This window comes from Malaya genurostris, chromosome 3 (assembly GCF_030247185.1).
Source record: "Malaya genurostris strain Urasoe2022 chromosome 3, Malgen_1.1, whole genome shotgun sequence".
Classification (NCBI taxonomy): Eukaryota; Metazoa; Arthropoda; class Insecta; order Diptera; family Culicidae; genus Malaya; species Malaya genurostris.
In genome coordinates this window covers 71,052,302-71,067,045 of record NC_080572.1, presented here as the reverse complement: position 1 = coordinate 71,067,045, position 14,744 = coordinate 71,052,302, and the positions used below count along the sequence as shown (strand labels likewise).

General features: G+C 38.1%; 1 protein-coding gene across 3 annotated transcripts in view; it reads left to right on the top strand.

Annotated features, from left to right (window-relative positions):
• LOC131436161 (junctional adhesion molecule A-like) overlaps positions 1–14,744 on the top strand; it is a 1,299,588-nt gene that overhangs the window by 1,159,413 nt on the left and 125,431 nt on the right. For all 3 annotated transcript variants that reach the window (XM_058604699.1, XM_058604697.1, XM_058604698.1), the window contains one exon: positions 5,684–6,009. In XM_058604699.1, the coding sequence (XP_058460682.1) occupies positions 5,684–6,009 (326 nt within the window). The remainder of the gene's footprint in view (positions 1–5,683; positions 6,010–14,744) is intronic.

The following is a 14,744-nucleotide window of genomic DNA, read 5'->3' as shown; positions in this document are numbered from 1 at the left end:
CTTACCTGAAAAGTTGCTGAAAAATACTTACCTGAAACATAACCTAAAACTTACCGTTACTATTGTAGATTGTGAGCAATCATCCTTCCGTGACAATACCTGAAAAGAAAAAAAGAAGAAAACACTGAATATGTATGAAATAAGTATACTTACCATAGAATAATAATTAATTAATTGAATAAATTACAGCCATTTAGCTGCTTACTTTGGAAACTGTTTACTTTCTGAAACATTTGACTAGGCTTTAAAATAATCATTTAATATTTTTTTACCAAGCATACTCGTAAACTTTTATTACGAACTTTTAAAATTGATCCCAGGAACTTTCCAAGATAATAGAAAACATACTATTTACTTTTTTTTTTTTGAACATATTACAAAACTTAAAGAAAGATTTGGGCCTTGTTTGGGAGACGAAGAAAACAGCACAAAAAATCTTATGCACCTTAAAATTGTGATTTCGAGAGTTTCATGGTGATCGAGCCCGCAGCGATAAGGGCTCCGTTGCGCTCACATAGGGACAGTGTCAAAATTACATGAAATGATTCTGGATGACTGGAAAGGAAAGGTGCGCAGGCTAACAGACGCCACAAGTATTAGTACTGAGTGCATTTACCATAGTTCAAGTAAGATTCTGCAGATGAAAACAGATTTTAGCCGCAGAGCATACTCAGGACTAAAAAGACGAACGCGAGCGCACTTCGTAGGTTTTGCCATGCTGATGGAAATTCGGTTAGACTTTTGGTGTAGGTTGGGAATTGTTGACGAAACCTGGATCTCAATCGAACAGGTAGACAGGTAGACGTCAGTTTTCTTAGATTGTCATGGAAAACTTTTCAGCAACTGTCTTGAAAAACGAAAATTAACCTATAGTATCAGTGTGCAGTGTTCGTCCCGGTTGGCGGTTCAATGCATAGGGCGCTGGTCTTACAAGCCAGTGGTCGTATGTTCGAGCCCCGACCTGGAAGGATTCTTAGTGTCAGTAGGATCCATAGTACTAGCCATGCAATGATTCTGTACACTAAGAATCGGCAGCAAAGTCTGTTGAAACAGAAAGGCCAAGTTCCACAAAAGAAATGTAATGCCAGGACTTTGATCAGTGTGCATTATTGGAGCGAATGATTACCGAATATAACTACCATGGCAACATAAGAGCAATGTTACCATCTACGATTTGGGGTTACAATTACTTCCCTGTCCACCTTTTTCAGCTAATTTGGCATCCTCAAACTATCACGATCTCCTTGCGCTTATTTCTTCCAAAATATTACGAAATCAATGTGAGTTCCATTTTGAAGCTTTCGACCGCTACTTTCGAAACCTGAAATTGGGAACCACCGAAGTAAGTTTGCATGGCTATCTACTAATATGACTTAAAAATTGGAGTAAGAGTTCAGAAGAATTGCTGTTCCTCACGAGTCCAAACAAGGGAGCCACCTTGGACCACTCATTTTCGTGCTATTCACGAATGATCTTTGCCATGAATTCTAATAATATAGCACATCATCGCAAATCCTCGTGGATTGTAGTGGTTTTCTAATGGAGAGGGTTTCATACATGTGCAACCGAAACGTCATCCAGATTGTTTTTGTTGCTGCGAAAGCTTATGCAGTTTTGGTAATCTCTACTTGCAACCCTCAAAACTGCTTTATCTTCGCAGACTACCTTTACTACGTTACGAGAATCGCTGTGAAATCAGGCCCGTACCCAGGATTTGGTTTCGGGAGGGGCCCAGAATACTGTTACTGAAGATTGCTTAGATAGATAAATTCCAGTGCGCCATTTACTGGCGTTTTTAACAGACACCTTAAACTTTTACACTGAAACTATCATTATTAGAAATTTATATAAAATTTGTGACTATGTTCGAGAGAAAGTTATTATACTACATTTCTCAACGTTTAATGTCATGCCATTTCAATCCCACATGTTTAAGACCTTCTAAGGCTGTGAACCATTTCGAGTTTTTTTTAACTTTTGGTTAAAATCTGACACTTGAGTGGATATTTTGTGTCTAGTAGTTAAGTTTAATTAAAACTGCCGCCCATTTCAAAGTTTGACGGATTGAAAGTTATTTGGGTTTATTTTGCACTGGAAATAATTTTGACTAAAGAATTGATATTAGAATTTTCTTTGCAAGATTTTTTTCAGTGTCGGAAAATAACCATCGATCTGTCAAAAACAACCATGCTTTCGAGCAGATTTATTTTTGACAACATCAAAATAACCACTCGAGTGTCAGATTTCAACCAAAAGTTAAAATTAACCACGAAATGGTTCACAGCCTAAATATCCATTTCTAGAGCACAAAAATCCACAAGACTTGTGATGAATTTTGAGAAGTGGTCCGAGATAGATCCCTTACTTCGATTCGTGGAGAACGGAAAGCATCTTCTAAATTTGTAGGTTATATTGGTTGATGGCCATACAAACTTACTTTAGCTATACAGGTTTCGGTATCATGTTCCGGAAGTAGCGGTCTAAAATTCCAAAACGAAACTCGCATCGTTTTCTCAGAGATGACTTTTGGTTTGGGAATAGATAACAGTTCTAGTAGGCCAAATCAGGTGAACAAGGTGGATGGGCAAGTAATTGGAGCACTAAATCGTTGATTTTAACTATGGTAGCGATGCTCATGTGCTGCATGTAAGGCTCTTTCATAGCGATTTCGGTCTTTAATCAATTTAGTACTCCAAAAGTATACTATGACAATCTCAGAAAACTGGCATCATGACCCATTGAGCCTCCCTTCCGTGCCGAGACGACTTCAGTCCATTGTCGGGTAATCATTTATTTCTCTGTCGTATAATAATGGATCCAGCCAAACTTGTTCTCGAAGTGCACTTGCGCTCGTTTTTTTAGTCCCAAATAAGTATGTGCGAGATCCAGCGACAGGATATCTTTCTAATTTGCAGAATCTTTTTTTTTCAATTAAAGAAGTTTTAACCATATGGAAGAGGCGAATCTTCGGGGTAGAAAAACTTTCTGATCCTATGTTCGGGGTTGGGAATCGAACCCAGGCGGGCTGCGTGAAAGACTTCGACTTACCCATCACGCTATACACGTCCCCTTGCAGAACCTTGCTCAACCATGGTATGCTCGCGCACTTCTATATTCCAGTCATCCAGAATAATTAAGTGTCTTTTAATTATTGTCGTTTATTTTGCCCCGTATTTAATTTTCATTTTATTTAGTTTTGACACTGTTCGCTTCGAATCAAACATTTTTTTGCCTTTCTCATATAGAAAGGTTATGCAATCACTGTGAAAACCGACGTTTGAACCGAGGCCCGGAGGGCCGAGTGTCATATACCATTCGACTCAGTTCGTCGAGTACGCAAAATGTCTGTGTGTGTATGTGTGTGTGTATGTGCGTATGTGTGTATGTAACGTTTTTTTGCACTAACTTTTCTCGGAGATGGTTGAACCGATTTTCACAAACTTAGATTCAAATGAAAGGTCTTGTGGTCCCATACAAAATTCCTGAATATTATTTGGATCCGACTACCGGTTCAAGAGTTATGGGGTAAAATGTGCAAAAAAAAGAAAATATGTGTTTTAACTTTTCTCATAGATGGCGCGACCGATTTTCACAAACTTAGGTTCAAATGAAAGGTCCTGTGGTCCCATGCGTTATTCCTGAATTTCATGCGGATCCGACTTCCGGATCCGGAAATATAGGGTAAAGTGTGTTAAAAATTGTACACCATCACTGAAAATGAGGAAAAACCTTAAAAAAATTTCTAAATCGACCTCAAATCTTTTCCAATTTGATGGTTTTTATCAGTAGACGGTCGAACAAACCGATTTCGGTTATTCTTTTAAGAATCGAAGAAACATTTTTTTTTGCCTTTCTCATATAGAAAGGTTATGCAATCACTGTGAAAACCGACGTTTGAACCGAGGCCCGGAGGGCCGAGTGTCATATACCATTCGACTCAGTTCGTCGAGTACGCAAATTGTCTGTGTGTGTTTGTGTGTGTGTGTGTATGTGCGTATTTGTGTATGTAACGTTTTTTGCACTAACTTTATGGGGTAAAATGCGCAAAAAAATGAAAATATTTGTTCTAACTTTTCTCATAGATGGCGCGACCGATTTTCACAAACTTAAGTTTAAATGAAAGGTCCTGTGGTCCCATACGTAATTTCTGAATTTCATCCGGATCCGACTTCCGGATCCGGAAATATAGGGTAAAGTGTGTTAAAAATTTTATACCATCACTGAAAAGAGCGAAAAACCGTAAAAAGTTTTCTAAATCGACCTCAAATCTTTTCCAATTGTTAGTTTTTATCAGTAGACGGTCAAACAAATCTATTTCGATTATTCTTTTAAGAATCTAAGAAAAATAATTTTGAAGAATACCACAGTATTATATATGACAGTATGATTGATATGAGAAAGGCATCATTACACCACTAGGTGGATTAAAACAGGTTTTTATTTCTCTTTCTGATTTCGGGAGGGGCCAGGGCCCCTCGGGCCCCCCCTCTGGGTACGTGCCTGTGTGAAATAGATAAATATTTCTTCATTAATTACTTTTGAATCTGTACTTACGCTTCTAAGAAATAAGAAGTACTAAATGTGCACCAAGAATGAGATACATAAAAAAGTTATTTTTAGTCCAAAAGCATGTAAAATAACACACTTGCTTGAAAGCATGATATGTTTGACACATATTGCAACCAATATTTTAAAATTGAGTCATTCTACGAGTTACGTTCCTATAAATTGTGTCATATGTGGATTTGCGTGACCTGTAAATTTCATAATTTTTTGCTGTGTAATCAAAACTGCGCTTTTTAAGTCTTGCAAGTGGTTAGATGCTAGTAACAATCATTCAAATTGTTGGTTACAAACTGAGCACATAACAAAAATTGTTATTTTGGAAATCAAATAAAATAAGTTTCAATCGAGTGGAGCTTGCACGTGCATCAATAAGAACTCAAACGGTGCGGTAAATCGATTCAAATCTTTCCAAGTAATTAATCAATTCAATAAAACCCTGATTTGGCAGGGTTTTCGTGCCAAACCGGAATAACGGTTGGAAAGGTTCCAACCAACGCGACAGAGACAAAATGCGACCGAAGCACTGTGGGGCCGTCTGTGTCCAAAACTGTTTACGTATTTTGGATTGAAGTGATGTTATGCTTATGGATTTTTAGCATTTTGAAATGGACGATTGTCAGTTTACGAAAAATTAAATCAAATGCCTACGGTCATACATTGTCTCAAATCCGTCAATCAAAGATCTCTGTTTCTGCCAATTGTTGAATAAAACACAAAGTAATGGTCAGCTGTTTATGCATACATTGTACTATTGTGCGAACGTGCTAAATGCAAATAAAACATCGTTCATTGCATTTTCACGTAATAAATCACCCTCTCAAAGCAAACTGGGAGCCAAACTCGAAATCCGCCGCTATCAGTATAATTTAAACCGAGTATTATTACTTCCGCCGATGCTGGCGATAAATTCCATTTCGCTAAACCAAACCCGCATTCCTTCCTGAAGTGATAACAATACCTGTCAGAACGAATCGGTCGTCCGCAAACATGTGGCCAATCTCCAAACTGACTGACCGACCGACCGACCGACCAACGGACCAATCGAAACCCAGCAGGCGATAGCCATCGAATTTGACTAACTAAAATAATTTTACCTTCCATCTACGTTCAATTGCAGACATCACCAGTTGTGGCATCCAGCAGAACCACCCGATCGATGGCCATAAATCTCTACCGCTGGAGTCCAGTTCATCCCAGCTGAGTGCGTACGTGGCCGCCCCATCGACCTCCAGTGCCGGTAGTGCCCACCGGCACCAGCAGCTCCAGCAACCCCTGCAAACGGCTGGAAGTGCCACGGTTCCCCAGTCGACCGGTGTCGGCATCGGATCTTCGGGCAAATGGGAAGAACCGTATTTCGACGATACAACGCCGCGCAACGTGACCGCCCTGGTCGGCAAATCGGCGTACCTCAGCTGTCGAGTGAAAAACCTGGGCAATAAAACGGTGAGTAAATTTAAAAATACTCCATTCCGGGGGGGGCTTTGATTTACGGGGCTACGTATTTCATTTTTTACCGCGAAAACTCCAGCCTAGTTGTCCTGTGGTTCTCATTGGGCTGCTCAGACCACTCGGATGCGGGTAACCAACTAGCAGCCGGACCACTTTTCCCCTGACATCGAGTATTGTTTGGTGCGGTTCGGAATCGTCCGGCATCGATTAAATCAGTTCTTTCCTCTGAGATTGTTGAACATTCTCAACACCCGTTTTTGCAAGTCTCTCAGGGAAGCTGTTCAATGGTAGCAGAGTCCTAATTCGGACGTATCTAATTATCCCTATTTCTGGAATGATGGATGGCACCAAAATGCTTGGTTCAAGACTGACAATAATACCCTTAGTTGTAACGGACGAGGAAGCGAAGTAGGCAGTGGAAGATACAAGCAAACAAAATAATTTACGCAAATTCATTCGTCTCACTGTAGGCTAACGAATTTTGTTTCTTGGGATGCCAGTTCATTATGTTTAGTTGTAGCTTTGTTATCCTATCCCACGAAATAATACGAATTTCAGATGAAGTGACAATTTAAACCGATAATTGAACATTATTGACCGGATGTTTCAATTAGCTTCGTATCGTTCGATGTTCTTAAGATGAATAATGGGACAGCCTGGGATATTTGGTTAATTTTTTTTATCTCCTAAAGAGATACTCTGACCGGAGATGGGGGCTTCCGGGTTGCATACATTCCATACCAGACGAACCAGGCTGCGTAGTTCTCATGGGCACACGCTTTGATCGATAGTAGAAGAAATGTACTTAGCCCGGTGACCGCTCAAGTATCGATCTGTGTGTCTGTATGCATTTGAACCAAGGATAAACTCAAGATTGCAATGTGCCGATTGCATCAGATATGTTTTCGAAACGTCAATTCAGTCCAAAAATATTGTAAGGAATCAAACTGAATAAACATACATCACTTATAGAAATCGATTGTTTTTTTTTTCAAAGTTATTCAATGTACTTCCGAAACTTGTTTATTTCGTCAGCAACTAGCATAACCTATAAATTAAAACATTTTTGGACCAAATTTGGAAAAAAATTACGTTTAGCCTTTTTCATATAGGGTATGGGCTCCCTATTTCATCTCATTTGTAAGGACGTCACCCTAAAACCCAGATTTAACCATAGAAATCACAGCGATTTTTTCATATTTCTGCTTATTTTGCCTTGCTCCACATTGGAAATTGATTCACTTTCATTGGAAATTGAAATAATATTAAAAAATCAGCTAAAAACACTTCTGATATGTTCACTACTGTGCTCCTAATTTCATCTCAAAGATTTTATATTCATCCTATCGTTGGTCCTTTATTCATCCCATAAATTAGCAATGGCGACAGCAATCAAAACCAAAATATTGCACTATTACACTCTCAAGTTCAAAATGTCAGAATTTGTTTTAAAAACGTGTTTAATCCACCTAGCTGTGAGATGATACCTTTTTTTTATCAATCCGCATGTGTTTTTTGCATGAATAATCTTCGGTGTTTAAGTTTTCATAACATTATTTTAATGACCGTAGTTTTAGGCGACAATTTGAGATTTTAATCACTCATTACTCTGTAATGTCGAAACTACAAATCGGATCGAATGTGAATCTAAAAGTGTGATAATCGATTAAACATGCCTTGATATGTCGAAGTAAGTTCCACTTTAGAGTTTACCGATTCGAAATGGCCATATGACGAATAAATTACAACAGTTTTGAGTCCAACTTTGAAGCTTTTCGGGATTGTCATCATCTATATCGGTTTGAATTTCAAAAATTCATCATCATGTAATTCCAGAATCGGAAGCCATAATTGGATAAAATAATTTAATTTTGTATGGAACTATAAGTTTATTTTAATTTGAATTTTTGTTTCTGAAATTCGATTAGGGTTTTTTTTTTTGAGAAAACGATTGAGCTTTGAGAAACTATTTGATACTGGAACCGGAATTCTAAAATTGGTACGGCCGAAGTCAGATAAATTCACCTGAGTAGCTGTATAGTTTACATTTGTTTCAAAATGTTTGAAAATCAGTGTAGACATCTGTGAGAAATCATAGCACGAATTAAATCTTTAGGTGCCTTCTGAATCGAAAACTGAATACCACTAAAACTGAAAAAAGTTTATTTGGTTATCGACTATCCAAATCTGCTAACCCGATAAACCTGATTAATTTATGTGAAATAGATATTTTTATACTAATCACCTTGTATCTCCGAAACCGAAAGTTGGATCTGACTGGAAAACAAGATGTTTTATAGAATCTTAAAACTTTTCATTTGAATCTAAGATGATTCTTAGATTTCATTTGAAACTTAGATCGGTTCAGCCATCTACGAGAAAAATGAGTTAAAAAATTTTGATTTCGTTTCACATATCATCCTGTAGTTCCGGAACCAGAGGTCGGAACCAAACATAATTCAGGAACTTTGTTTGGGAGTATACGACTTTTCATATTAATCTGAGTTTGTAGAAAACGGTTGAGTCATCTCCAAAAAAATGAGTGAAATTATTTGTCACACATGCATTTTCTGATCTCGACGAACTGATTCGAATGGTTTATGGATGTTATGTTCTTCCAGCATTTAGTGCTGTAAGTAGTTCAAAATAAAATAATTAAAAAAATTCTGCCATCATCTGGTTTATATATGTCATATTCGAACGATTATGTTGCCAAAAACGAGTCGTGCTAAAATCGGCCCGAGGCTAAATGTCATGAAAAAGTATGCTGTACACGGTCTTTTTGGTACTTAGAAACAATTGTATGTAACAGTATAAAAAATCGTGTTTTCCGTTGCTCCCAAGCATTTCTTTGTCATATAGCGCTCAAAACTTCTACTGCTGGAATAAGGGGAAAAGTCGTTTACACAAAAATTTCGATATCTCCGTTAAAAATGGACAGATTTTAACAATCTATGGCTTGTTGGATAGGTATTACCGTGAGGAAACTAAGTCTGAAAACATATTCTGTTTTCAAGGTCAATTGTGACAGATACTGTCAAAAAAACTGAAAATTTTGACATAAAACTTCGTATAAAGTAAACATCCGATCTCAAAACCATTCAATAGCGTTTTGGGTGACGGGGAGACCTTTCATTTGCGACTAGTTTGATCAAAATCGGTCCAGCCATCTCTGAGATCTCGACCTCTTAGTTGACAACACACATACAGACACAAACACATACACACACACGGACATTTGCTCAGTTCGTCGAGCTGAATCGATTGGTATATGTTATTCGGCCCTCCGGGCCTCGGAAAAATTTTCTAAAGTTTGAGCGAATTCTATACCTATTTTTTATATTTATAAAAAACGGTAAAAAGGGCCTAATGCCAACTATGATACAACACACGATAATTTCAGAAACAGAGTTTAATCATTTCCACGTTTAACAATTTTTGGATCGTTTTTGTTACCTTTCGTTTTAAATTTAAAATTTTACTGTGCAGTTAATTTGGAGAACTTGAAAAAAACAAAAAAAAAGAATTGTTACTATTTAGGCATTAGCCCTTCTAAAAACAAAATGCAGAACCAGAGTTGCCATTCATACAGATTTTTCTGTATTGTATAGATTTTTGCGTTCGCATACTAATTTAAATCTGAATACAGATTTTTTACAATTCAATACAGATTTGTAAAGGTTCATAAAAAGTGAGAAGTAAAAAGTTAGACTTTTCTCTCTGAGTATCTATTAGTATTTGATTGCAGTACTTCTCTAAAAGTTAAATAATCAACGGACAAATGTTAAAAAGGAGATCTTCTGTGCAAATATTTGATAATGAACAGTGATAAACATTTATATTAAAATTTTAAACCAATTTGAACCGATTCATTTTATTAGTGAAAACACATAGAGCAGATACATATTTTCTATGAAAATATCTGGCATCTCTGTGTACAGCCGCTTAAGCACACACACTTAACAGCGTTATTTAGACATATAGCGGAAAGAAACCAGTGCTACTAGATTTGTCACAATGGTTATTTCATCAGTATTTAACACGCTATTTCTGGTAATATACAAAGCCGAAATAGTTTTATTGAAATATAGATACCAACAATATAATTAAACTTATGTCACGAATACCAAAAAATACTTGTTGATGATAATATGAAGAAGGAAAACAATTTTTTTTTGTAACGCTATGAGAAAACTTGGCCACTTTGCGAAACCAAACGAGATGAAAACAAAGCGCAATCAAGTGAACTAAATGAAAAACTTTCATCTCATATTCTTGAAAACTTTTATTGCTTGTCGGGTAAGTGACAAGTGAACATTACTAATTATGAAGTCATCCAGCATTCAATAGTAGTGTAATTGTGCGAAATAGTGATCATGTTTTGAGACGAATCGATTAGTAGATATTCAGGAACATGACGAACTGTAAATCTTGAGACGAAAATGTGTCCTAAATTGGAAAGTATGTTTGTTTTAAATGAAAAAAATACGATCACCGAAGAATTTAAAACCATTTCTTCCAAAGAGAAACTGTGACATTAGCTTGAATAATCATTTTGAAACATTCTACAGTTTGGTTCAGGTACGTTGTAAGATATTATTCATGTACAAAGTAATGAGGTGCAGGTATCTTGTATCCGACGAATATCTACAGCGTAACTTCACGCCAGTGCCGAACGTATTGTAGAGCTCCATCTTCGTCGGTCTTGGGAGTTTCTCCAGGTCCCCCGAACGTTTAGAGATCCCATGTCCTCTTCCACTGCCTTCCACGAAGTTGCCGACCTCTACCTGGTTCTCTGTTGAATACTACTTTCACAATTCATTCTTCCGGTATTCGTACTAAGTGACCAGCCCACAGAAGTCTGCCGTATTTTATACGCTTAGAAATATTCGCTTCGCCATTTTCTTGTTTCCCGCCGAATATTGTCCGCAGCACTTTGTGCTCGAAAACTCCGAAAGCATTTCAGTCTATCTCTCACAACGTCCACGATTCGTGCCCGTACAGAGCCACCGGAAGGATCAGTGTCTTATAAAGAGCGAATTTCGTTTCTGTTTGCAGGTTGTGGGACCTCATCAGGTTACGTAATCCGTAAAAGGCCCTATTCGCAGCTGCTGTACGTCTTTTCACTTCACGGGAAATATCATTGTCATATGTCATAAGTGTTCCAAGATAAACGAATTCTTCGACAACTTCAAACACATCCCTACACAAGCACTACCTCAGCACCAGCACCACTAGACCTGCCTCTGTCTCTACCCGCAACCATGTAGTTCGTCTTGGTAGAGTTGATGGTCAAGCCTATCCTCGCCGTCTCCTTCTTCAGAGGAACAAAAGCCTCCTCCACTGCCCTACGATCGATGCCGATGATATCAACATCGTTCGCAAAGCCAAGAAGCATATGCGACCGTGTGATGTTAGTACCATTCCTCTGCACGCCAGATCTCCTAATCGCACCTTCAAGGGCAATGTTGAACAGTAAATTTGACAGCGCATCACCCTGCTTCAATCCATCTAAGGTCACGAACGAGGTTGACACTTCGTCTGCAATCCGAACACTTGTTTTCGAGCCGTCCAGCCTTGCACGTATCAGCCAAATTAGTTTCGCCGGAAAACCATGTTCGAGCATTATCTGCCACAGCTCATTTCTTTTTACTGAGTCGTTTGCTGCCTGGAAATCAATAAACTGATGGTGAGTCTGCAAGTTGTACTCCCGGAACTTATCTAGGATCATCCGCAGGCTAAACATCTGATCCGTCGTTGATCGGCCCTCGCGAAAACCAGCCTGCTATTCGCCGAGGAAGGACTCCTCAAGCGGTCTCAGTCTGTTAAACAGGAGGGTAATCACTCTGTAATTGCCGCACGCTAGTCTGTGCCCTTTCTTGTATATTGGGCATATGAGGCCATCCAACGGTAGGCAATTCTTCATTCACGAATATTCTTATGAGGATATGGTGAATCGATTGGTGCAGCTGCTCACTTCCGTGTTTGAGAAATTCGACCGGGATCATTCTCATCCTTCCCAGCAGCCTTACTGTTTTTTAGCTCGCTCAGAGCCTTCTTAACCTCATCCAGTGTTGGTGGTTCCACTGCTTGACCGTCCCTCTCTACATCTATCCTGTTTCTTGATACGCCTACATCTTCACCGTTCAACAAATCTTTGAAGTGCTCCTTCCATCTGGCTGCCACCATTGTCTTGGCTTGGGTACCAATTACATCTTGCGCTGTTGTAGTCACAGTTTCATGGATAGACTCCCATAAACTGTTGATATTCCCAGTCCCGCTGGTTTCCCCTATCCTCTCATCCAACTTCTGGCGGTACTCTGCGGCTACTCCTTCAGGTGACAAGCTTTGGATATTGAAACGCATCGTTCTATTGTTTCTTAAACTCGTGACGCTGGCGTCCGAATTTTAGCAACTACAAGATATGGATCTGTCTCGACGTTCGGACCTCTGAAAGACCTCACATCTATAACGCCCGAGAAATGTCAACCGTCGCACAGTGGTTCGAATCAATAAAAACGTGAACATAAATCAGTAGCTGCCAAACCGTTCCTTTAGTGCATATAGTTGCTTTTAAGATTTTTTTTACCAACATATACCGCGTAATTTGATTCTATCCCTAATTGTTCATTGCCTACTTTGTCAAAAAAATATAACCATAACTTTTTTTTTTTCTAAAGAGATAGAACATTTTTTTCTTCTACAAAGTTTTATAACTGTTAAAAATAATTTACTTTGTCAAATATACCAAAAGCCTAGGTCGCACTGTTTCGGATATACAAAGCGTTTTCATGGCAACCCCCCTAAAATCAGTTTTTAATTCAAAGTTATTTTTTATGCATACTTTGTTTGGAATAATTGAAGAATATTAAAAAATCCCATATTTTTGTTTAAGGTAGTGCATAGGTTTGTTGTTTCTTGGCAAAGTTATACATCATTTTACCTTTTTTCACCTATGATAAACCTTACACCGACGCGAAATATGCAACTTTATGCAGCTGATTTTTACAAAATTTATAGGAAAAGATATGCTCAATACTATAAAAAAATTTAAGTGGAACTCGATGGAACTTTTTTTTAGGCCTTTTCAAAGTTGGCTCAATTATTGAGTTATGACAACCCCCTTAAAACTAGTTTTCTAATCATAACTTGTATCAAGTTCGTTTTTTATACATACTTTATTTGAAATAATAGTTTAAAATATAAAATCCCTTAATTTTGCAGAAGGTAATGCATAGGTTTACGAGGTCTGTTCAAAAAGTTCCCGGAATTTTTTAATTGCGCGCGTCTGGAGAGTCCGGTGGTCAAATTTTTTTTTCTATTGCGTTGGTACATATGTCCCTAATGTATGGTGAAATTTTCAGCTGTATTCATTGTTTACATTCTGTCTTGTAGCGGCTGGTGTAGACGTGTTTTTTTTAGCTCGGCGATTTTTGTTAGTTTAAACAATGGAAGAATTGAAGAGTCAAAGAATTTGTATTAAATTTTGCGTGAAAAATGAAATAAAGTGTAACCAAGTGTGCGAAATGTTACAGAGAGCCTACGGTGGATCTGCTATGAAAAAAACAAGTGTTTACGAGTGGTATAAGCGTTTCCAAGATGGCCGCGAAGACGTTGAAGACGACGAACGCTCCGGTCGACCCAGCACGTCAATAATCGATGAAAATGTGGGAAAAGTGGAAGAAATGATTATGGATGATCGCCGAATCACTATTAGAGAAGTTGCTGATGAAGTTGGCATATCAGTTGGCTCATGCCATCATATTTTTTCAAATGTTTTGGGCATGAAACGCACCACGATAACGCACCTGCTAATTTATCGTTGCTTATTCGTGATTTTTTGGCTAAAAACAAGACTTTAATCATGCCCCAACCTCCTTATTCACCAGATATCGCTCCGTGTGATTTTTTCCTGTTCCCAAAGTTGAAGAGACCCATGAAAGGACAGCGTTTTTCATCGATTGAAGAGATAAAGGCAGAATCGCTGAGAGTGCTACAGAGCATTACAAAAAGTGACTATCAGGGGTGTCGAAGACTGGAAAAAACGCTGGCATAAGTGTATTATATCTAGGGGGATTACTTTGAAGGGGACCATATAGATGTAGACGAATAAATAAATATTTTTTTAGAAAAATTAGAATTCCGGGTACTTTTTGAACAGACCTCGTTTTTGTTTCTGGAAAAGTTATACATCATTTTACCTATTTTTACCTAGGAAACTTTGTACTGAAGCGAAATATGCAACCTAATGCAGCAAACTTTTACAATACTTATAGGAAAATATATTGTTTATCCAATTTATTTTCCAATGAGAATATCCTGAGTACTATTCGTTTGACTCATTTTCACTATGGCCATGCTGAAACCATGAATGGTTAAGAAACGGAGGGCGTCACGCGTCTACTATTTCTGTAACTCACTTTTGCAGTGAGCGTAGAGATGTGCAATTCGCTCCTGAGCTATTCCAGTGAATCGAATCTTTAAAGTGAGCTGACCGCACTGGTAAGCAGGGATGCCATGTTCACAGAATAATCTGTGTTTCACAGATTTTCAACCTTTTGCACGTATTTCAAAAATGGCACAGATTGTCACGGATTTCTGAAAATAGTCACAGATTTACACAGATTCTGAAATCGATCATAGATTTTTAAAATTGATTACAGTTTGGCACCAAAAATTACAGAGCGGTAGGAAATAGTGAGAGTTTTTGGATGGTCACAGATTTTTGA